At 43.4% G+C, this 24,300-nt stretch overlaps 3 protein-coding genes across 5 annotated transcripts; 1 reads left to right on the top strand and 2 right to left on the bottom strand.

The window, feature by feature from the left end:
* Positions 1–3: 3 nt before the first annotated feature.
* On the bottom strand, positions 4–4,192 carry LOC109995221 (myb/SANT-like DNA-binding domain-containing protein 4). 3 transcript variants are annotated; one of them, XM_020648872.3, is made up of 4 exons: positions 4,047–4,192; positions 3,003–3,096; positions 2,756–2,843; positions 4–2,443 (listed from the first exon to the last, which is right to left on the bottom strand). In XM_020648872.3, exons 1-4 carry the CDS (start codon positions 4,087–4,089, stop codon positions 1,415–1,417), a joined length of 1,254 nt encoding a protein of 417 aa, XP_020504528.3. In that variant the 5' UTR covers positions 4,090–4,192; the 3' UTR covers positions 4–1,414. The 3 variants fall into 3 exon arrangements, with proteins under 3 accessions (XP_020504528.3, XP_020504531.2, XP_065812862.1); XM_020648875.3 differs by having other exon boundaries at positions 2,999–3,096; positions 4,047–4,191; XM_065956790.1 differs by lacking the exon at positions 4,047–4,192 and adding an exon at positions 3,209–4,019.
* Positions 4,193–9,543: 5,351 nt separating this feature from the next.
* kcnj11l (potassium inwardly rectifying channel subfamily J member 11, like) lies at positions 9,544–16,339 on the top strand. Its single transcript, XM_020648850.2, has 6 exons — positions 9,544–9,699; positions 10,880–11,042; positions 12,090–12,329; positions 12,410–12,679; positions 14,810–15,017; positions 15,285–16,339. Exons 2-6 carry the CDS (start codon positions 10,884–10,886, stop codon positions 15,713–15,715), a joined length of 1,308 nt encoding a protein of 435 aa, XP_020504506.1. The 5' UTR covers positions 9,544–9,699; positions 10,880–10,883; the 3' UTR covers positions 15,716–16,339.
* A 568-nt stretch (positions 16,340–16,907) lies between these two features.
* Positions 16,908–20,647, bottom strand: cd59b (CD59 molecule (CD59 blood group) b). Its single transcript, XM_020648884.3, has 3 exons — positions 20,444–20,647; positions 18,271–18,372; positions 16,908–17,268 (listed from the first exon to the last, which is right to left on the bottom strand). The coding sequence occupies exons 1-3, from the start codon at positions 20,493–20,495 to the stop codon at positions 17,069–17,071; spliced, it is 354 nt and encodes a 117-aa protein (XP_020504540.1). The 5' UTR covers positions 20,496–20,647; the 3' UTR covers positions 16,908–17,068.
* Positions 20,648–24,300: the final 3,653 nt, after the last annotated feature.

The raw sequence follows: 24,300 nt of genomic DNA, 5'->3' as shown, positions 1-24,300 counted from the left end.
TCATTCCAAGTCACATTTGTTATTTAATAGTCATAATTATGACATAAATATCCATCATTTTGTGATTAAAGTTAAAGTTATGAGATTAAAAAAAAATCGCAATTTTTAGACTAAGGCATAATCAACACTGAAACATACTTCACGAGACGGCTTCAAGCTGTTAAAACCTCTGACGTAGACTCTCTTTTCCCAGCACTGGACGGCAGCCCTGCAGCGATCTGCCTCCTGGAAAGCTTCAAGATAGCTGGCCAATCAGAAAGAGTTGGGCACATGGGAAGGGGGGACTTAAAGAGACAGCAGCTTTTTTTTTTTTTTTTTTTTTACTGATGCCAGTATCAGATCAATAATATCATGTGATGCTGCTCTAAAGGTTTCACAGACTGATGACATGAAAGGTGAACATGAGGACAAGAGGAGATCTTTGATATCAGTCTGTTTAATACCAGAGGAAAACTTTTGTTGGTGTCTTTTGAGGCCGTTTTGCCTTTATTAAAAAGGCAACTAAGGAGAGATAGGTTAGATTTTGCACATGAATTCAATGCGTCAAACATGACTCTCAATAAACTAAAATAACTTAAAAACAGCAATTACAAGTTTACTGCACGTCACAATGACTGAGATTGAATTAAAGGTCACATATTCTCCTCTTCAACCATAAGTCTCAGAGCTCCTCAAAACATGTGTGTGAAGTTTCTTGTTCTAAATCCACTCTGATCCAGTATTTGATCATGCCTATAAACCCCTCTATTTCAGCCCTGCTCAGAACAGGCTGTTTCTGTTTCTGTACCTTTAAATGTAAATGAGCTGTGTCTGACCACGCCCCTCTCTGGAAGGGCTTGGGTGTCTCGGGCTTTCTCACTCCATGTCCTATTGTTTACGGTGAGACGGCAGACTCAGAGGGCAGAACAAACACCTAGCTGTGGGAGTGTCACCCACCTGGGGGAGGGGTTACTGCCCTTTGTGATGTCATGAAGGGAGAATCGCCAAACAGCCTGTTTGAGCACACATTTTCTGAAAAGTGGAGCAGACAAAAGACGGAGAGGATGGACTTTTGTCATCATTGGGGGGTTTGTAGACCGACTAGAGACACATATTAGAGTTAGAGAAACGGAAGTTGCATCAGAAGTTGCAGGCTCACTCCTCCACACTGGCTAAATAGCACAGAAGCAATGGCAACATTTTGGTATCGAGATGTATTTCTGCAACTTAAACCATGTGCCATAGGACTTCTATTTTTGTTGCTGTGGTATCCCAACAGGTCTCCAGATTGTTTGATTTTTACTAGAATCACATCAAAGTTTCTGTTATCGTGCCCACCCTACACACAGAGTTCAGTGATCCACACGTTTATTCTTTGTGATTTGGAGACTTTTATCAAGTGAAATCTCTGAACATAGAACGATGCGTCCTCGGCTCACAGCTTCTCCACGAGTCTCTGGAACAAAGACACGAGTCTCTGTCTGGTCTCCAGCTGCTCTGGATCCAGATCTGCTGCCGTCAGACTCTGGTAGAACCTGGTCTGTAACACCACTTCTTTTTCTGACGCCATCTCAGCAGGATGTCCGTTCTCGGCCTCACCCTCCCTCTCTCTCCTCCACACAGCTCGCTCTCTCTCTAAATCCTCTTGGGCTCGCTCTACCAGCACTCTGTCTCTCTCCACAAACGCTCTGTCTCTGTCCACAAATGCCCGGTCTCGATCCAGAAACACCCGGTCTCTCTCTACAGCCGCTCTGTCTCTCTCCACGGCTGCTCTGTCTCTCTCTAAAGCCGCCCGCTCTCTGTCCAGACTCATCCTGTCTCTCTCCAGCGTCGCTGCGTCTCTTCTCAGCAGCTCTCGGTCTTTCTCCAAAGCGATGAGTTCTCTGTCGAACTCGGCCTGCTCTCTCTCTAGAGCCTGCCTCTCTTTCTGCAGCTCCGCCAGCTTCCTGTCCACCTCCACCGTCTCCCTGACCACATATTTGGAAGAGGAGGGCGTTTTACCGGTCTCCACAGTGAATTCGGGCAGTAAAGTGGCGTAGAACACGGCGGTCTGGCTGCTGTTCACCGCAGGTTGAGTCTGCGGCTTACACACAGGGATTCTCACCTGTGATCCGTCTCCCTGCTCCACTGAAACTATCTGAGGAAGAAGCTCAGCTTTGTTCTCTAACTCCACTTTCCTGCAGTCTTCAACGTCTCTCAACTCCATGGTGTCCTCGAGCGTCATATCGTCTTCCAGAGGAGCCATTTCAGCCCCACTCAGAGCAGAGAACGGTGTCGCCATGTTGGGCAGGATGAGCGGAGGCGTGGCTGGGGCGTTGTCATCCTCTTCGTCCAGCACGGAGGGCTGCACGATGTTGGCGGTCCCCGCCAGGCGGCCCGTCATGGCCTCGTCCATCAGCTGGAACCAACGCCACGAGTTGGGCTGGGTCTGGGTCTCCATGCCTTCTGGAGGGTTCTTCAGCGCCTGCACAGGAAAAGGACATCAGACTATAAAGAGACTTTGAAGAGTTTTAAACCACTTTTAATTTGATGAAGGACAGACGCCCAAATGCGTCGGTAACTAACGGCTGAGAGGTTTTTTCTCACGCCTGCTCTTTGTTTCAAAGCGCTCTGTAAATAAATCTGACCTCGACTTTGATCAAAACACGATCAAACATGTTAAAAGTGTTATTGTTCTGGAATACCCCGAAGCGTGTTGTTCATCCGTTTACTCCGTCTTCATCTTTTCAGGTGTTGTGACTCTGGTGTCGGTCTTAAAGATAAAAACTGGACTCACTCTGTATTTCTCCTTCAAGTTGTCCCACTTCTTCTTCATCTGCCGCGCTGACATCACCCCGTGGAGCCCCATCTCTCTTCTGATCGCCCTGCAGGGAGAGGTCAGAGTTCACTGTCACTGTCACGTTTTGTAAATTGTTCTTTTTTAACATCAGAGTGGATTATATCTGTTATTATATTATTGCACATGCAGCATTAAATCCAGTCTCTAGATGCTGTTTGATGGATGGAGGAGGAAACTGACTGACTTCCAGCCTCTCATGGCCGAGTTCCTCCTCCCCGTGAAGATGGCTTCATTGGTGGCTCGCAGCTGAATCATCAGTCTGGTGTCTCTGTCCGTCACTGTGGAAACACATTCATCAATCCATTGATGAATTTAACAACGACAACAATCAGAGTAAAGAAGAAAACAGAAACTCATATGATGTATAAATGTATCATTATTCCTACAAACCTCCCAGAGAACGATTTATTGTTTGGGATTCAGTTGTTTGTTTGTTTTTTTTGTATGAGCAGGGGCGTGTCCAGAATCTGATAGTGGGGGCAATCGTGCTTAAGCACGGTACGGGACAACTGGGCCACGTGGGCCCCCTAAGTATTTAGATTTTGATGCTGGACTAGTTTTTAAAGAATGAAGGGAAGAAGAAAGATAAGGATTTGGGGCCATGCTCTTGTTACTGATAAGGAGATATGATAAATGGAGATAAAAATAGGTAAATAAATAAATGTATTAATTTCTGTTTGCACAAACTTTAGACCAGTGCCCAGGTTCAGCCACCTCATTCAAACAGTCTGGACTCGCCCCTGCATGTGATTGACCTTTATCTGCTTTGTTTATTCAGCTGCACTCTGCAGGTTTAATAATGATTATCAAGTCAACTGTGAAAAGAACTTAAAAACAAGATGTGTAGTAAGTACGACACTTGAAATACATAATCTCAGTTATTTTTATGATAAAAAAAAAAAACTGCAGCAAGAGAAAAAAAGAAAACAATTAATTACACATAGGCTGCTAACGTATTCGTGTAATTCAGACAGTGTGCAGGAGTTTGTCTACATATCTGATATTTAACAACAGTCTTCGTTGCCTATGAGTTCTATTTTGGTTGCTAAGCATCACACAGATATTACTTTTGACTAGATGTCAGTGAATGAATCATTTCTAAAAAAAAAAAAAAAAGCTAAACAACGAGAGCGTCTTAAATTAAAATTCTCTTCAGCTGCGAGTCTGTTCACTAAACATGATCTTAACTATTATAAATTCATATAAAAGTGACTTTAAATGACGTTACGTCTGTATGTGTTCTCCATTTTCCCCGAATCCTCCATTTCCATCAAGAAATCCAAACACTTTGAACATCCGGCGAGAACCGGAAATGTCTTATTTCTTATGTATTTATTTTATTTGTATATCTATATCTATATATGATCTATCTGAATTGTTTTTATGTTTACATGAATACTGTTTCATATGCTAAATATTGTATTCCCTTTAGGAATGGTGTTCGATAAAAGAAAAGAAAAGGTCCGGCGAGAACCGGAAAGAGAAGAGGTTCTTCTTCTTCTGTGTAATAATACCATCAAGAGCAGATGATGAACTACATTTATTTTTGTTTAAACTGTGTTCAATTGTATCGACCTTATTAAAAATCAAATTTTTGAAACACCTGCTTTTTTCGTTCGTCTCGTGTGCCAGTGGGCCAAACACTGAGACCTTAATATGACAGAAACATACTGTATATTCTAATGGAGGGTAGATACGCAAATTATTTTGGCCAAAAAATATAACCACAAGTGTAGATTTATCAAAGTCAAGCCACGTTTTTAATAATCAAAAGAATTAACAAACTTCAGAAAACACAAAAAAATATAAAAACTAAACAAGATTCAGTAACTAACATGTTTGATTCCAGATTAGACTCATGTTGTTCTTTTGTTCATTAGGTCACGTTAATTCTGTAGAAATGTTACATTTTCATATTTGTAATATGTCGACTTTAATTACAGATAAAGGTTAGCTAAAAAATAAAATATATACAGTATATATTCCAGTGTTTACAGGACGTTAAGGTTGCTCTGTCGCCCCCTGCTGGCAGGAACAAGCCTCTGCAGGTTGTTACCTGCTCAGCATCCCAGCATCCTGCAGCAGATTCGTCAAGCTCAAGACCCGGATCAAATCACACAGGAACCGAAGGGAAAATGTTTCAAAACAAATATCTAAAGGTCTCATTTAATTTCCTTCAACATTGTAAGAAACATGGCAGTAACACAAAATTCCACTGATCATCTGATCTAGTTTGTTTGATTTAATTCTGTATATTTGATTAAATTAATGTGTGTTTGAGAGAGTGATTAGATTCTGACTTTATTGATGTTTGCATTCACACTGATACAAAACAAAAGAGAGATAATCGTCAGTGCAGCTGTGTCAAAACTAGAGCTCTGTGAGGACAATTCAAGAAGAAAGATACAAGTAGTGAGGAGGTAGCAACGAGACAAACATAAAAAAGGTAATAGAGTTTAGACATTAAGGTAAATAAAAAATAATAATAACCCCACCCCTTTAACCCCCATCCCAAATTAACTCACTTTATTTTATTTTTAATCTACTTGAATTTGAGCTGAATTAATATTTTGGGTTGCTGATCAAGAGAAAAGTAATAGTGAGGGAATTTTATCAGATATATGGCCAATCTGGGAATAAATTCCTTACCAACCAATTTCTACACCAAAGTGTATCTAAAGGTGTCTAGTTACACATATAAAAATATTTAAATTCAACTCCTGTAGGAAAATCTGTGAGAGCTGCTGAAACTTCGGGTACCTGGAACCCTATTGGTTGAAAATTTGAAATTTTTGATTTTTTTTACATGTGCCTTAAATAGTATATTTAGGGTCAAATTCGGGGTTATTTGGGATGCTGAATCCATTGCAAGCATTTATTTTCCACCAAAACTACTCCTTGGTAGAGAAACGGCCACGCCCACTTTTCCAGATCTCTCGAAAACCCTTTGTTTAGGTGAAAATCAATGTTGCTTGTTGCATGTGAATTATAAAGTATCTTCATAGGTCTATTTATAAATGTATTAGTGATGGTAACTACCTTTTATTAACTGTTAAATGTTGCAGTTGGTTAACATTTGTAAGTGAGTGAGTTTTGAGTGGCAGGTGCCAGACGTGTTCATTCTGTGGATCATGGACAGACACAATAGATTCCACACATATCAAATAATATTCACCGGTCAAAGAGATATTGCAAGATGATTTTAACTCTGATATGTAATTTTCAGTAATAATAATAATAATATAATTTTTAATTATTAAATTTGAGTTTGAGTTTGGGGGGGGGGGGTGAGGACGCACGCCGACACGCCGACACGCCGACACAGTGACACAAACACTTGAAGGAATCTTGGTGTTCATGGGTTACTTTTGACAGCTGTCATTTTCTATCGGAAAGGTATCCTTAAATGACTTCTGCCCCTGATTTCCAACTCTATCCACTACCCTATCTCTACAATAAAGGCACAAAAAGCCACCCCCCTAATATAATGGTAGGGGAAACACTGATGTTGTCAAATGTATCATATCTGGCTGGTCGAATCTGTAGATTACAGCAGGAGTTCTTACACTGGATGTGGTCATGTTCTTTTGGCGAGCTACTATAGCCATCAAAGACCACAATGATCTTCTGGGAGCGACTGCCAAGACACTGCACAAACCTCAGGTAACTGCCTGCAATCTCCTGCCAAGTCTGACCTTATTCCCACTTTACCAAGTAGAGAAGCCATCCTCCATCAACCACCAGACTGGAGCGGGGTTGGTCTGTGAGGTCAAGCGGATCTTCAGTCTTTCAGCCTTGTTTTGGAAAAGCCTGCTTTGTTCGCCTTGATAATTTTTTGACCTTTTTTGTTGAACAATGACAAGGGGAAGGGAGTCAGCTCATACTCTAAGCTTGTCTCAACTGTTATATCCCGTTGGGCAAAGATTATCAGTCAGGTGAACAACTTGAGTGAGTTTAGGTAAACCTTCTTGTCTTTGACCTTGGGAATAATTCTCAGTGATGACAGGGCCTGCACCTTGAACTTCACCTCCATGGTCGATGTTACTGACTGTCCATCCAGCTTTATCTGCATCTACCTCCCAACTTCCGCTCTCTCAGCGTTGACTGTGTCACCCGCAGTGCTCAAGAATCCTGTTGAGAAGGACACAAGCAACTCGATCGTGGGCAAATGGGTTGGTCTCCTCAAACCTTTTGAGGGTAAATTCAACTGCTTCAGCATCTCACTTCATCAGTGTTCTGGAAAGGTCTTTGTGGAGTTGTGTTTCTTGACATCTTCCGTCATGCGCTGGTTGACATCGGAGAAGTAGTTGAGGGTCTGCACCCAGCACTTGTGGCCTGAATCACTATTTCTCATCCTCCGTCTGCTTAACCCACCATCTGACTTGGCCGCCTTCATCAGTTTCAATACAACCCACCCAACCTTGAAATGATGGGTAGATTCACCTGCTTTATGATATCTTACCTTGAGTCAGATGGGGAGATCGAAGGTCACTATGATGACTTTGTCCCTGGAGAGACGCATGCACTCTTTGAGAGTGGTGAAGATGGTCTTGTGGTCATTAGGGTCACATTCGAGGAGTGTTCCCATAAATTTAAACAATGTTCAAATCTATATTGTCTCCGACAAACTGAGTGACTGAGCAGATTGACATCCATGATGTTCGTCTGATTGTAACTTTGTATTTCACTTTTACCAGCTGTCGTTACTAATAAACCCCCAAGTTGGATGTCAACCTCAATCTCATCATCTATCTGATTGTTGGTTTCTTTAACAATGGTACCAAGAGCGCCAGAACCTTGAAACTCCATCCCACTCCATTCTTGTCATTGAGGAAGCAGTATTTGTAATTTTGTATTTCTGCATAAGACTCTGTGTACCCTAACCGGTGTAACTTGTTGAGCGTCCACTTTGACCCAAATCTATAATCCAGTTGTATGGCAAGCCCCATCATGTACGGCAATACCCCTGACCGAGCCCAAAAGGCCTTTGCTACTCTTTCATCCGTCCTCACTATAGGTTTCAACAACATCTGAAAGCTCTCAGGAACAAGTGCCAGCTGAATAGGGATATCAGTCATATTGTGTGCAGTTGGGTATGACTTTGGATCTATATCAATAGTGGTGATGTCATTGCAAATTAACTTTAGTGCAGTCTTTAAGATTTGAGTCTTCTCATTTCCAAACAATGTCAGCATGTTGCTCTCGAAAGATGTTGCTGGTCTTATCTTTAAAATTGAACATCTGCTCTCCTCTTCTGTGATTTGAAATACAGTGTATTATGGTATTTCTCTAGGAGCTTCTGCTTCAGCCACTTCTTTGAATATGAGAGACTCTTATCAAACTGCTGCATTTTTATGTGGACTTGGTCAAGTGTCATAATCCCATGCTCGAGTTCCAGATCTAACCATTCACAGAGCTCATAAAACACAGCGTCTCGCTCCTCATCAGTTTTCCTTCCTACATCTTTTGTCTTGGAGTAATGACCATCTGTCTCGTAGAATCTTAATAAAAAAAAAAAAAAATCTGTAATCATTCTTGTGACATGCAAAACATCCTTTGTCATGTGGACAGATATCTTCTCTACTATGTTGTATTTTGAAGCAAATAGGGGGTCAGATGTACAGTTACTGCAGAAAAAAAACCTTGATAAACCAAAACAAGCCCCTGAGATAGCTAGCTAATGTTAGCATGAGGCAGTCAGCTATCATTCAAGTAAGTAAAACAGTAATCAGATGCACTTGGGGTGTGTGGATGTTAGCTAACTAACCAGACTACCTAGTGTTTGCTAGCTATAAGCTAGTTTGATGACAGTACACTCCTTATTATAGTATTAATCAATGTAGTGACATTCAATATTTACAGTTGTAAATAATGTAAGTAATATGTACATATCAGAGTTAAAATCATCTTGCAATATCTCTTTGACCGGTGAATATTATTTGTTATGTGTGGACTCTATTGTGTCTGTCCATGATCCACAGAATGAGCACGTCTGGCACCTGCCACTCAAAACTCACTCACTTACAAATGTTAACCAACTGCAACATTTAACAGTTAATAAAAGGTAGTTACCATCACTAATACATTTATAAATAGACCTATGAAGATACTTTATAATTCACATGCAACAAGCAACATTGATTTTCACCTAAACAAAGGGTTTTCAAGAGATCTGGAAAAGTGGGCGTGGCCGTTTCTCTACCAAGGAGTGGTTTTGGTGCAAAATAAATGCTTGCAATGGATTCAGCATCCCAAATAACCCCGAATTTAACCCCTCATATGCTATTTAAGGCACATGTAAAAAAAAATCAAAAATTTCAAATTTTCAACCAATAGGGTTCCAGGTACCCGAAGTTTCAGCAGCTCTCACAGATTTTCCTACAGGAGTTGAATTTAAATATTTTTATATATGTAACTAGACACCTTTAGATACACTTTGGTGTAGAAATTGGTTGGTAAGGAATTTATTCCCAGATTTTCACAATATTCCCTGACTATAAATCCTCTTTTACTTCAGTTTTTACTTTTTAGTGCAAACGAATTCTTTCTAACAGTTATGAATATGATTATTGTGATGATAATGATGCCGCTTGTGTGTCTCTTCTCGTCCTTCAAACTAAAATATATTGTCTGCCACCTACATTAATTAACTTTTGGGTCAGAGAGAAAAAAGGCGTATTCTCATTTATTTTGAAGGCGCTCACCGGAACCCGTGCCTGGCCAGCTTGACAGTGGTCCTGGTGTTGGTGTTGTTTGGAGGAACTGATGGGTGATCGATGGAGGCCGTGTTGTGGATCACGTCGACATAAAATAAAATCATCTCTAACATCAGAACTCATCTTTGTTCGTCGGTCCAAGCTGAGCTGCTGACACGCGAACAGGTAACATGCGGTTAGTAGCCTACAGAGAGAGAGAGTTATAAACAGGATAAATATGGAGATGATGTTGATTATTTTAGTAAACAACGTCGATGTCAAAATGTCCCGTCTGAGATATGATTCTAATAAAAATCAGACGAAATTATCGAGACCTGTTTGTTACCAAGGCAACCAAACAATAACACACACACACACCCAAGGTTGATTCATTTATTGTTTTTTATTACCAATAATTGAAAGCAACTTCCTGCACATTTTCTAAATTGCACAAATACGTTGCTTGTTGCATCATGTTGACAATATATTTGAGTAGCTGTTGAATTTATTATTCATACCGACAGATGGCGCTCTCACTTTGTCGAGTACGGAGGCCGGGAGGTGACATGCAGCTTGTTTGCACGATTTAGGAATTTACATAAACATTTTATTTGTATTTCCTGCACCTGTGTCATAGATTGTCAGGGCATTATAGTAATCTAGTGTATTTATCTAAAAGAAACTAAACTAATATAGACCATATTCCCACGCAGCCATGTTGCCATGACGACACGCTCAGGGTGTGAAGCCCTAATGTTGTCGTGGTTACTCGTGTCTGACTGTAACGCTCCAGGTTTGAGTCATGTTATCGTCCCCATGAAACAGAACTTGTGGAGTATCTAAACGCTGTGTTCGAACCAATCACAAGATAGAAGGCGGGACATAATGTTGGGATGAATTTGATTGGATCGTTAGTGTCTGCAAATCTTTTTTAATTGGTTGAAAATTAGTAAACGCCCCTTGGTGCAGGACTAGTCTTCAGACATTTGAAATGTCACCTCCCTGGCTCCGTGTTATTCATGGTTAATGTCGGCAGTTGTTTTTTGTTTGTGTTTACTTTCATTGAAGAAACTATGACAGAAAGAGTACGGCTCTGAACTGTGATTCCAGTAAAAATAGACAAATAGAAACCGGAGACACCTGATGTTGGGTCATTTCTCATCTCAGAGGCTCACATTTTAACTTTAGGGTTTTAACTCACATGGTGTCGAACCTTAAAAAAACACAACAACATTCACACATGCTGATGTAATTGTTTCTGTTTTTCTTTCTGTGCGTTCGTGTTCGTGTGTGTGTGTGTGTGTGTGTGTGTGTGTGTGTGTGTGTGTGTGTGTGTGTGTGTGTGTGTGTGTGTGTGTGTGTGCAGCATCATGTTAGCCAGGAAGGGCCTCCTGCCTGACGGTTTCCTGCTGACCCGTCTGGCGGAGGACCAGAACCAGCTGAACCGTACACGCTCCAGATTCCAGAGAGCACGCTTCATCACCAAGAGCGGATCCTGCAACGTGGCCCACAAGAACATCATGGAGCAGGTACGCCCCTACGCCCAGAGACCGGCCACACATGACCTTTGTGGAGAACGACCTGTGCTGTTACACTCCTGGATTCAAATATCAGGCAACTGAATCTGGAATGTTCCTCCTGAGGCTCCGTACGATGAAGACGCATCTTTCTAAGAGAGAGTGAGATGAATTATGCAGATAGATTATTGCTCTCGCTCTCTCTCTCTCTCTCTCTCTCTCTCTCTCTCTCTCTCTCTCTCTCTCTCTCTCGCTTGCGCTCTCTCTCTCTCTCTCTCTCTCCCTCCTTCTTTGTGTGAGTCCACTCAAAGTTGTGGTTATTGTCCCTGACAGGCTCCCGTTGTTATTCTAAGTGTGTGACATCATCACAGAAAGGATCCCTGCAGAGAGCGGGAACCACACCGCGATCAGTTAGTGTACTCGATCCCGTTTTAAAGATATATTTTCGGGCTTTATTGTAGAGACAGGGCCGTGGATAGAGTCTGAAGTTAGAGACAGAGAGAGAAGGAATAACATGCGGGAAAGGAGCCACAGGTTGCTTCGAGGACTACAGCCTATGTACATGGGGCGCGCGCCCCAACCACTTGGCCCACAGCGTCCCTCAGTTCGATATCAGCGCTTCTCAATGGCGCTTTTTGAGATTACTAAAGTTAACCTCCAAATCCCTCGCTAATGAGATCTGTTTGAATTAGCTCTGAAACGGTGTAAATGAATCCTGTCCTGCATCAGCAGCAGATCTGAAATTGTTCCCTCAAATAGTCGAGCTGGATTAATGGCCTGTGTCCACTAAGGCTGGCGACGCCCATCTCCATACAAAACCAATGAACAGCGCTGTGTGCGTGCATGTCTGAGTGTGTGTGTCTATTTGGAGCTCTCGCTGGGCCGCGCTCTCTCGTGTGTCTGCAACGCCGGGAATGTCTGATGGCGTGATGAAGGCGGAGCTTGGTTACGCCGCAGTAGCTCATGTTCAGTCTGAAAGGACTAATCTCTCCTGATCCTTTGAGAGACTTTTAAGACCCATCCAGGTGAACGTACCTTTTTCTTCTTCGTTGGTTTCAGGGTCGGTTCCTGCAGGATGTCTTCACCACCATGGTAGATCTGAAGTGGCAGCACTCCTTCCTGATCTTCACCTCCGCCTTCCTCTGCTCCTGGATGCTCTTCGCCATGATCTGGTGGCTCCTCGCCTTCGCTCACGGCGACCTGGAACCTCGAGATCCCAACGGCGAGCCGGGCCTCGTGCCCTGCGTCACCGCCATCCACTCGTTCACCTCAGCCTTCCTGTTTTCCATCGAGGTCCAGGTGAGGAGGGCAGCTGATCTTTATGTCTGAACCAGATGAAGCTGTGGTTGTGTTAGCTGTGAGCGCTGCGTCTGCTTCAGGTAACCATCGGATTCGGAGGCCGGATGGTGACGGAGGAGTGTCCGCTGGCGATCACCGTGCTGATCGTTCAGAACATCCTGGGTCTGATCATCAACGCCGTGATGCTTGGCTGTGTGTTCATGAAGACGGCGCAGGCCAACCGGCGAGCAGAGACACTCATCTTCTCCAAACACGCCGTCATCGCTCCTCGAAACGGGCGGCCGACCTTCATGTTCAGAGTCGGAGACCTGAGGAAGAGTATGATCATCTCTGCCACCGTCCAGCTGCAGGTCAGGTCCACTAACATTTCAATAACTGTCAAACAAATCGTTACTGATTCTCTACTTTGCTTTTTTTATTTATTAAAGATATTTAAATCAGTTTGACGGATGATTAAATACAACCAACCACAGAGGGATTCAAAATGACCTCAGAGGGATTCAAAATGACCACAGAGGGATTCAAAATGACCACAGAGGGATTCAAAATGACCTCAGAGGGATTCAAAACTTAATCCAGAGGGACTGAAATTTACCCGACATTAGAGGTATCTTCAAAACCGACCTCATAGGGACATTAACTAACCTCAAAGGGATGTTATGAACCTGGAAGGATACAAAATGACCTGAGAGGGATGCAAAATGTTATTTTGAATGTCATAGTTCAAAATAACATTTACCTTTGTCAAATACTGATTTGTTTGTTGTCTCTGATTAATCTCCATCTGTTGTTTGTTTGTAAATGTCTGCATGGTCTGTGTTGACTGTGGAACCGAATTGCCCTGTGAGATAAATAAAGTTGTCTAAGTCTAAAATGACCTCACATGGATGCAAAATGACCACAGAGGGATGCATAACTTAATCCAGAGGGACTGAAATGTACCTGACATTAAAGGGATGTTAATATCCTCAGAGGGATATAAAAGAAAACCTCACAGGGATTCAAATTGACCTCAATGCAAAATGACCTCAGAAGGATACAAAATGAGCCCTGAGGCAAAATGACCTTAAAAGAATATTAAAGACCTCATAGGGACATAAATTAACCTCAGATGTGAGGGATGTTATGAACCTGGAAGGCTACAAATGACCTCAGAGGAATTTTAAATGTCTCCAGAAGGATTCAAAATAACACTAGAGGGATGCAAAATAACCTCAAAGGAATGTTAAAGGTCCCATATTATGCTTTTTCTGGTTTTATATGCCCTTTAGTGTGCTTTCCAAGTGTCCTGTGCATGTTTAGGCACGTCTATGTGCAAAAATTCAAAGTCAGCAGAAACGCGGCTTCTCCTACGTCCTCCTGTTAGCTGTAGCATTAGCCGCATGTAACGCTCGGTTCTAGCCCCCCTTGATAAAAATTTGTCAGTCCGACGTCATTGTCAGTGTGATATCACTGATCTAAGCCCATTGGCTCGTTGTGGCAAGCCCTGCAGCTCATGTTGAAATTTCCGAGACGTATGCTGAGCAACTGACCAATAACGACAGAGCGGATCGGCAGACCAATCAGAGCAGACTTGGGCCACGTGGGGTCTAAGCTGATGGACTCAGAGCGTAGAGGGAGCAAGGAGGAGCAGTACATAAAAACAGACACTTTTTTCGGACTTAAGCTATTGTAAATGTACAAAAGTAGGTACATAGATTAAATATACGAACCCCAAAAAGGGCATAATATGGGCTCTTTAATGACCTCAGATGGATATTAAATAACCCAGAAGGGATGCAAAGGTAACTTTGGTGGATGTTAGGAGCCCAATATAGATACAAAACGGCCTGAGAGGAATTTTAAATGTCTCCAGAAGGATTCAAAATAGAGGGGTAAACCCAGACGGGTACCAAGGACCCCAAAAGGATTGTAAAATGACTTTAAATGAATGTTCATTACTTTAGATGAATGATAAATGATCTTAAAGGGATGCAAAATTACCTCAGAGGGATGCAAAAAAACCGATCAAATTTAACCAAAAAAACTCTGACTATAAGACAAAGAGTGAGTAACATCCCCCCCCCCAAAAAAAGAAAAAAAGATTGAAAACGACTTGGGATGCAAAATATCCATATGTACAAAGAGACACAAAGACAAATTTTGTATCCATCCAGGTTCACTAAGATTCCTATGAGTTTAGTTTATGTCCCTTTGAGGTCATTTTGTTTCTATCTGGGCTCATTGGGTATCCCTCTGGGGACATTACACCCACAACAAAGAGACAAACAAACAGAGACACACAGAAAGACAGGGAAACAGGAAGTCCAGCTTCAAACTAAGTTATGCTAAGCTAAGCTAACAGATTTACCTCACTGACAAAACATGTCAAATGTTATATCCTAAAGTCTCTAAACAGTCAAACACTGATGCTAACTCTGAATCTGCTCACAGACTGTGATTGTGTATGTGGATGTTAACACTCTCCGTCGCCCTTGCAGGTGATCAGGCGGACAGTGACGGCGGAGGGTGAGGTCATTCCAGTGTGTCAGCTGGACATCCAGGTGGAGAATCCTCTGAGGAGTAACGGCATCTTCCTGGTCTCTCCTCTGATCATCAGCCACACCATGGAGAGAGGGAGTCCGCTCTACGAGCTCTCCGCTCAGTCGCTGACCTCCGAGGACCTCGAGATCATTGTCATCCTGGAAGGTCAGGTGTCACGCAGCTAAGCGCCACGCCGCTTATAAGTCATCCGATCAGAGTAAAGATTAATTTGAAAAAAATTACTTACGTACTTATAACGTGAAATCCTACCTCGGCATTTGGCTTCACTTTTGAACAACAGAAACAGAAACAGACACGCTGAGCATAAAAATATAAAGCCAATGATTTTGGCGCCCCCTGTGGACAAAATATTTAACATGTAGTCTCATCAGGTACTTCTGACCCTTGACATCTCTGTTTTTTTTTTTTTAGGTGTGGTGGAAACCACGGGGATCACCATGCAGGCCCGGACCTCCTACACCCCTGAAGAGATCCTGTGGGGGCGGCGCTTTGTCTCCATCATGACAGAGGAGGACGGGCGTTACTGCGTCGACTACTCAAAGTTCGGAAACACCGTCCCTGTACGCATGTCGTCTCTCAGCGCCAAGGAGCTGGATCAGACCAGAGGGGTCCAGGACGGGGGCACGGACGTGAACCCGCAGGGCTGGGGGCTGGTCCGAGCTGGCAGGGGGGGCTTCCGCAGAGGAGGCCGGACCTGCGATAGCTCAGCCACTCAGCCCTGGTACGCCCAATCAGAGAAGGCGGAGGGAGGTTTGGAGCAGGAAGGACAGAAGAAGAAGGTGCAGCTGGAGGTGATTGGACGACAGATGGAAGAGGACGGACTGGGAGACATGAGCAAATGAAAACCAGTTAAACAGACTCTGATTCATACACTGGAAATCATAAACAGTTTATTTATTGTACTCTATATCTTAAAGTGGCAGTGCAGTATTTTTACACTTTGGTTTTATCCACTCAAAGCTGTTGTTTTTGTCCCTGACAGGCTCAGGTTGTAATTAATAAGTATGACATCATCACAGAAAGGATACCTGGAGGTAGAGACAGACTGGAAACACGTCCGTTAATCCATTAATATCAAAGGAAGAATGTGCGACATAAATATATCACAAATCAGGTCTATCCTGTAAATGTGTCTCTGAGTCATGACTGTCTATAATGAGTGAGAACTCTGTCTACTAAGGGTTATCTAAGGAGGTGTACGATTAATTTATTGCTGTATTTATTGTTCGTTACCCCTAAAGACTCCAGACCTGCACAGCTCCCCTGTGATTGTAATTTCCCATCCCCCTCCTCTCACATAAAGCCAGAGTTAACAGAAGTTATTATATCCTATATAAGAGAAATGTAGCCTGGTGATATATTTAACGTCTCATACGTCTTGTAGCTGATTTGGAAAATAGTTATGAAATGTATCTCAGTCTAAAATCTGTCATTTATGATGTTTAATAAATCTATATTTTTTGTAATCAGTCTCCAGCCGTGTTGCATTCAAGGAACTTTCAATTCAGCAGCTAACATCATGTCAATCACGGTTAGCCCCGCCCCCACCCTAACTCCTCCCCTGCTCCCCTGGTCTGTTTGACTCTAAATGTGACCGTGGTTTACTAAACGAACATCATCGAAATCTTTATTTTTAGAACCAGAGGTGACCATATTTGGACAAGAGGGCGGAGCTGGAGAGGAGCAAAGGGTTTCCCTCTGCGTTCACACGACAACTTTTAGTAACGACTGCCGAGCATGAAAAAATTTATAATTTCCTATTTTAGCAACCTGTCATTCACAGGTAGCTCCGCCTTAACTCTGGCCCCTCTTCCCTTAGACTCTAATGGTTACTAAATAAACACGCTGTGTGGAAGAAGACTTGAAGCAAGAGATTGAGGCCATGAACTTGTTAGGAGAATGTTTACTGAGGGACGAACACTTCCTGCTTTTTAAGACCAGCGGAGTCGCCCCATGCTGGATGTAAGAAAGATTGCAGGCTTCTGCATTGGCTTTACTCTAAAGAGGTAAAGCTCAAAGAAAACAGAACAAAGATTTAGTGGTTTTCTCGTATTTATTATTAAAATGGTAAAAGTATGAAATTGAAAATTAGCAAACAAGGTGAAAAAAATCTTTCTTCCAAATGTGACCTGAGAACCTGTAAATGTCAACAGTTTAGTTCATGTTAACAGAAACATTTAAACTCCTTTAAACTTTTAGCTCCAGCACCACCAGGAGCTCAGCAGGGACCCCACCAGGGCCAGCATGGACGTTGCCGTGGCAACAGCGTTGCTGGAGTTGCACAGGTTGCTGCTGCAGCAGCGGTACGTGAAGCCCGAGATCGCCGGGAACATCTGAGTGAGGCGGGAGTTATCGCAGTCCGTGTACCTGATGCACTGACGGATCGTCTTCCCGCCTACACACGCACACGCGCGCACACACACGCACACAAAGACACACACGAACACATGCACACATACACACGCACACACACACGAACACACACGAACACACACACACACACACACACACACACACACACACAAAGAAATTAAAAAAGGTGAATAATTAATGCCAAAAATAGGACCAAAAAACAATAACAAAAGATGATGTCGGGGCTGGCGGGCAATCATGGGAGTGATTCTCTCTGCTAACTAAAGAGCGCCAACATTAGCATGCTAACACAACAATGCAGGCCACAGGTGATGTGCAGCTCAAGTAGAGGACAAGTTTATCCACCACTTGCACTAAACTCCTTTCTGTGAATGTGTGTGGAGGGGGTTGGAGGCTTCAGTATGGCGGAGGTGTGGGCAAACAGTTTGTTTTAGCTTTTTCTTTTTAGCTGTGTCAATATAAATGCAATGTGAAGCTACAAGCTAACTAAAGAGAACTAACGTTAGCCCACTAAAACAACAGATATGCTGGTGCTCAAGGGCAACATCTGCTGGATCAGAAAGTTCACATTCTTCCTTTAAAGATTGTGCAGCCAGCCTTAGTCGATACCCAGAATTTTACCTTCGATATGATTCTAGTTCAAATCAAACAATATCGATTTCTGTTTCAACACCACGGCAACAAAAGTCCTCCTCATCCAAAAAAAGTTCATGCACCGAAATGTTGCCAATGTTTTTGTGTGCACCGGTTGCCTACAAAATTTGATGGATTACTTCCTGTCCTACACTCCTGTCTAATGAAATAGATGTAGTATTTATTATTACTCTCAGGACACTATCGATCATTAAAAAAACAGAGATTATATCGTGTTTAAACACATTTTACCAAAACGTATCAAAGTACTTGTTGACTGGAGTTGATGCTCTTCTTTTAAAACGTAAATCTCTCTGTTTCACTGTAAACGTTTGTTATCTTTCCAGCTTCTGATGACCAGAATGACAAACAGCAGACTGTGATCACTGACCTCTCTCACTCAGAGAAATACACGAGTCCTCATATGTACACTCCTGCACGTTCTGACAGCGGCCTGTGTAATCCGAGCACCTATAGCAGCTGAGTGCAGAACCTGCAGAAGAAGAAGAAACTGGTGTCAGTTAAACACAACAGTCACCTGCATTAAAAGCTACAGAGAGCAACAGAGAACATGCACATGTACTGCAGTACAAGACCACCAGAGGGCAGCACTGTAGAGACATTTAGACATTTAGAAGATACTTTAATAATCCTGTGAGGGGAAATTCAGTTTTACAATCTGTTGTTGAACATGATACACACACACAGGCTGAAACACACACACAGGCTGAAGCACACACACATGCTGAAACACACACACACATGCTGAAACACACACACAGGCTGAAACACACACACAGGCTGAAACACACACACACATGCTGAAACACACACACAGGCTGAAACACACACACACACAGGCTGAAACACACACACTGAAACACACACACACAGGCTGAAACACACACACTGAAACACACACACACATGCTGAAACACACACACAGGCTGAAACACACACACAGGCTGAAACACACACACACACACACACACACACACACACACAGGCTGAAACACACACACACACACGCTGAAACACACACACACACAGGCTGAAACACACACACAGGCTGAAACACACACACACACACACACACACACACACAGGCTGAAACACACACACACACGCTGAAACACACACACACACACAGGCTGAAACACACACACACACACAGGCTGAAACACACACACACACACACACTGAAACACACACACAGGCTGAAACACACACACTGAAACACACACACACATGCTGAAACACACACACAGGCTGAAACACACACACAGGCTGAAACACACACACACACACACACACACACACACACACACACACACACACACACACACACACACAGGCTGAAACACACACACACACGCTGAAACACACACACACACAGGCTGAAACACACACACACACACAAACACACACACACAGAAACACACACACAGGCTGAAACACACACACACACACACACACACACACACACACGCTGAAACACACACACACACAGGCTGAAACACACACACACACACACACACACACACACACACAGGCTGAAACACACACACACACACGCTGAAACACACACACAGGCTGAAACACACACACACACACACACACACACAGGCTGAAACACACACACACACGCTGAAACACACACACACACACAGGCTGAAACACACACACACACACAGGCTGAAACACACACACACACACACTGAAACACACACACAGGCTGAAACACACAAACACAGGCTGAAACACACACACACACACAGGCTGAAACACACAAACACAGGCTGAAACATACAGGCTGAAACACACACATATGCTGAAACAGGATCCTGTGAACATGCACTAATGGAGAGATGTCAGAGTGAAGGGGGGCTGCACACATTTTGCACCTGAGCTGGTGGGGGGTCGGTGCCTTGCTCAAGGACACCTCAGCAGTGCTCAGGCACCTCTCCAGCTATCTGATTCTAGCCTAAACTGGTCCGCACCTGGACTTGAACTGGCAACCCTCTGGTTCTCAACCCGAGTCCCTTCAGACTGAGCTGCCGTCTGTCTCTCTGTTGTCAATGTTTCTGTAGCATGAAGGTTTTTACACAGGTCGGTGGACAATAAATCTATTTATGGCTGCACATGTCAGCGATTAAATTCATTGATACCTACGTTCACATGGTACACTAATGTCGGTCGATATCAGCTGACCGATTAATCGGTCTGGTTCTAGTAAATTCCATATTCGATTTCTCGTTATCTCAAGGTTACACTGCTGGTTTTCTCTCAATAATGAGTTTATTCCCTCAATTTCGATAAAAGGACTTAAATTAGCTCGTTAACACAGCAACATAGAGTAATATAAAACGTGTTGATGAGTGTCCTCTCCGTGCTTCCGTAGAAAAAAAAGGTTTAATTGTCTTAATAAGATGTTTACATATTTATTTCTGAATACATCCATAACTTACTTATAAACTTTAAAGTGTTAGTTCTCCTTACACATGCTGAATATAGAGGAGGAATTATTAAGCTTATTATTATTATAATTGGCTTGGTCCACTCACCCACATGGAGCATCCCGGAGAAGAGCAGCAGGAACCAGAGGCAGCGCGGCATCTCGTCTCCCTGCAGGCGAGGAGAAGGAGTCAGGAGAAGGAGACAGGAAGAGTCAGGAGGAGTCAGGAGGGAGCAGCGGAGCGTCCACACCAGGTTTGGAGTCCAGTCTGATCCACTCTGATCCCGAGGAACGACGACAGACGACTGAGAACAACTCTTTGTCCAGAGGTCCACAAAGACTGCTTTTGTGTCCTCCTCCCTCCTCCCTCCAACAATCACACAAACAAACAAACAGAGACACACACACACACACACACACACACACACACACACACACACACACACACACACACACACACACTCACACACACACACACACACACACAGAGACACGCACACTGAAGACTGCTGGACGCTGTGTGTATTTTGCATTTCAAAACAGTTTTTTTATGCTTTTATTTTGATATTTTTTTCCTGTCTGGATACAAACCTGATTTTATTTTGAAATGTATTTTGTAAATGTATTTATTTTGAATTTTATTTCAGGGACCCCCTCTGGGTTTGTTGTTCTTAGCTCTGTGTTCACGCTGACAGGGCGGTGCTTCCTTCAACTCGTTTATGATTCGCTCCTCCCTTTCTAATAATAATAATAATACATTGTTTTTTTATAGCACTTTTCTAAGAACTCAAAGACGCTTTGACAAAATATAAAACCATAAAACAAAACAAAAAACGACGAGGACAGTACGAAGAAGTAATGTAGGGGGGGAGGGGGGAGTTAGTGGTTGTAGGCAATGTTGAAGAGGTGAGTTTTGAGGGATTTCTTGAAGGAGGTGAGTGTGGGGGAGTCTCTGATGTTTTTTGGGAGTGAGTTCCAGAGGGTGGGAGCAGCAACAGAGAAAGCCCTGTCCCCCCAGGACCGATAGTTTGTCCTGCAGGGAGGGACAGGAGGTTTGCATCTGCAGACCTGAGAGTGCGGGTGGGAGTGTGTCGGTGGAGGAGCTGAGACAGGTAGGGGGGGAACCAGGTTGTGAAGGGCTTTGAAGGAGATGATGAGGAGCTTGAAGTTGATACGCTGGGGGATGGGGAGACAGTGGAGGTCATGAAGAATGGGGGTGATGTGGGCTCTGGTGCGGGAGTGTGTGAGGAGACGAGCAGTGGAGTGTGATGGTGATCCTAACCGTTAGCCCCGCTGTCATGGAAACTGTTTCTGTGCATTATGACAGAGTGCTGTCACAAGAGAAGGACTGAAGGAAAATCAAGAAACTTTACAAACCGAAGAACGGACTCGCAGAGTAACACTTTAAAAAGTAACAAAGCTTTAAAGGAGCAGTGTGTAACTCTGACCCCTAGTGTTTAAAATGGGTACTGCAGTCTAAATTCTAATCATTGTAGAGAGCTGTCTCCCCCCCTCTGGAGTCGATGCTCACACAGGTTGCCATGTGGTGGACACTGAAGCTTCAGTGTTTATCCAGCTCTGCATCGATCTGTAAACCTTTTTGCGTTCTAACCTCTCTCCATTTTTCAAAGCATCTCCAATATTGATCCTAGTTTGAGCACGTTTCTGCTCGTGGAGCTTATTAGAAACATGCAGAGGCTTTTTAGGTCGGGTACAATCACTTCTATCTGAACCAGTTCTCTTGCCCGCTTCCATCGCTGCAACACCTGTTGGTTTGACCTGATAACTGCTCTCATATCTGAGGATGGTGTTGGTGTGGTGATGGTTTTCCTCCCACTGTGGAGGAGCTAATGTAATGTGTATCAGACTGTAGCGAGGAATGAAGCTGAGTTGTATTTGTCTGAGAGACTTGTGAAAACATGTTGTAGTCATTCGAGCCATGTGATTGGCCCTTCCTCGTCTCCGGGATGTGGGAGACGCTGGCGTTGGTTTGGTATTTGAGTTGTTTGGGTGACAGACGCCTCTGAGGCATTCACAGACGCAGTCATTAGTCTGCTAACCTTTAACATGTTTGAATCTCCTCACTGCTTCCTCTCTGTTCTCTCAGCGAGCCTCTGTGAACCCTCGGCACTGAGCATGCCATAAAAACTTTATTTAAACACTGTGGGGAGACAAACAGACAGCTTTCACTATAAGGCAACATGTGTTAACACATGAAGCTCAGCCTATGTGGAAGCTCTAATAGGATGCTCTTTGAAAACACAAATACACAGGAACAAAGTGAGGATGAGTACGTACGACTGTATCTGAAAAATCAAAGGCGTTAGTTTCTGTTGGTGCTCTTTGAAAAAGATAAAACACAGATCGTTGTTTTTCAAATGAAAACGCTCTCAATGATCGTACACCTCGTTGTGCAGAAGCTACAGTAAGTAAGTAACACCACAGACTGAGAGTTATTTTAGTAACCTCAAACTTCTTTCTGCGGGGGTTTGGTTGTGGTGGGTGTGTTTGTGTGGTGAATCAGTTCCAGGGTGTGACAGACACACACACAGAGGAGCGACTGTATCTGCATCCAGCTGCTGTGTGAAGCTGCACCAGGCCTTTTGTCTCAGTGCTAATTTTTCATGTTCACTACTTCACTCTGCCTTCATCGAAGAATAAACACACGACTCCACACAGACACAGCAGTTCATTTTTGTCACTGTTGCCCTGATTCTCCTTCTCCTTTTAGAGATGTAGAGATGAGCCTGATTGCGATCTGTGACAAACCTTCAGTCGTGAGAACTGTCCTGACCCAGCAGGTCTGTGATCAGATAATAATTACGTTATTGGTAACATTTTAAAAATGCATCATCTTGCTTTGCGGCTGAAGACATAAACATTAAAATAAAGTGTGATGAATGTGAGGTCAGCCTGCAGACTCTGGTGAACATGGAACGAGCAGACGTCTGAGCACAAACATGGTCTCAGTCGGCCTGGACAGCACACAAAGAGGGCCCAGTTTCACCATCAGCCAGTGTCCTTTCACTTTCTGTCACACTCTGTCAAAACAGCACAACAGCACGGCTGACAGTTTAAAGTTCATCTGAGAACATTTCAGAGTGTGTGTGTGTGGGGGGGAGATAACTTCCTGCACTCATCAACGCTTTTCTTCCGTTTTCTTTACACTTGAGTCCAAATGTCTGTTAAACTCAGCAGGAAACATTTTTTGTTCTGTTTTGAAATTTGGCAGGCCGACACATTCATCAACGTTTTCAATAACAAAATATGTTATATAAATTCTCATTAAAGGTCAAATATCCTCCTCCTCTTTAACCAATAAGTCTCAGAGCTCCTCAAAACATGTGTGTGAAGTTTCTTGTTCCAAATCCACTCTGATCCTGTATTTGATCATTCTTATAAACCCCTCTATTTCAGCCCTGCTCAGAACAGGCTGTTTCTGTGTCTGTACCTTTAAATGTAAATGAGCTGTGTCTGACCACACCCCCTCTCTGGAAGGGCTTGGGTGTTTTGGTCTTTCTCGCTCCATGTCCTATTGTTTACGGTGAGAAGGCAGACTCAGAGGGCAGAACAAACACCTAGCTGTGGGAGTGCCACCCACCTGGGGGAGGGGTTACTGACCTTTGTGATGTCATGAAGGGAAAATCTCCAAACAGCCTGTTTGCGCACACATTTTCTGAAGTGGAGCAGGCGAAAGACGGAGAGGATGGACTTATCTCATCATTGGGGGGGGGTTGTAGACATACTACAGACACATATTAGAGTTAGAGAAGCATGGTGAAGTGTTTTTTGTATATTAGGTGACCTTTAACAGTCTCAGACCACCACTCCTGACCTCTGACCTGTTTATTACATCCATGATCTGGTGGTCAGGACAGGTGCACGTGACCCGTCAGTTCACCAAGGGACCACGAGGGACCATGAGGGACCCAGAACACCTACGCTGTTTTTCACTGTAGCTACTGC

Source organism: Labrus bergylta, chromosome 7 (assembly GCF_963930695.1).
Source record: "Labrus bergylta chromosome 7, fLabBer1.1, whole genome shotgun sequence".
Classification (NCBI taxonomy): Eukaryota; Metazoa; Chordata; class Actinopteri; order Labriformes; family Labridae; genus Labrus; species Labrus bergylta.
Note: the sequence above shows the minus strand (reverse complement) of the source record. Positions and strands in the feature narration are given on the sequence as shown.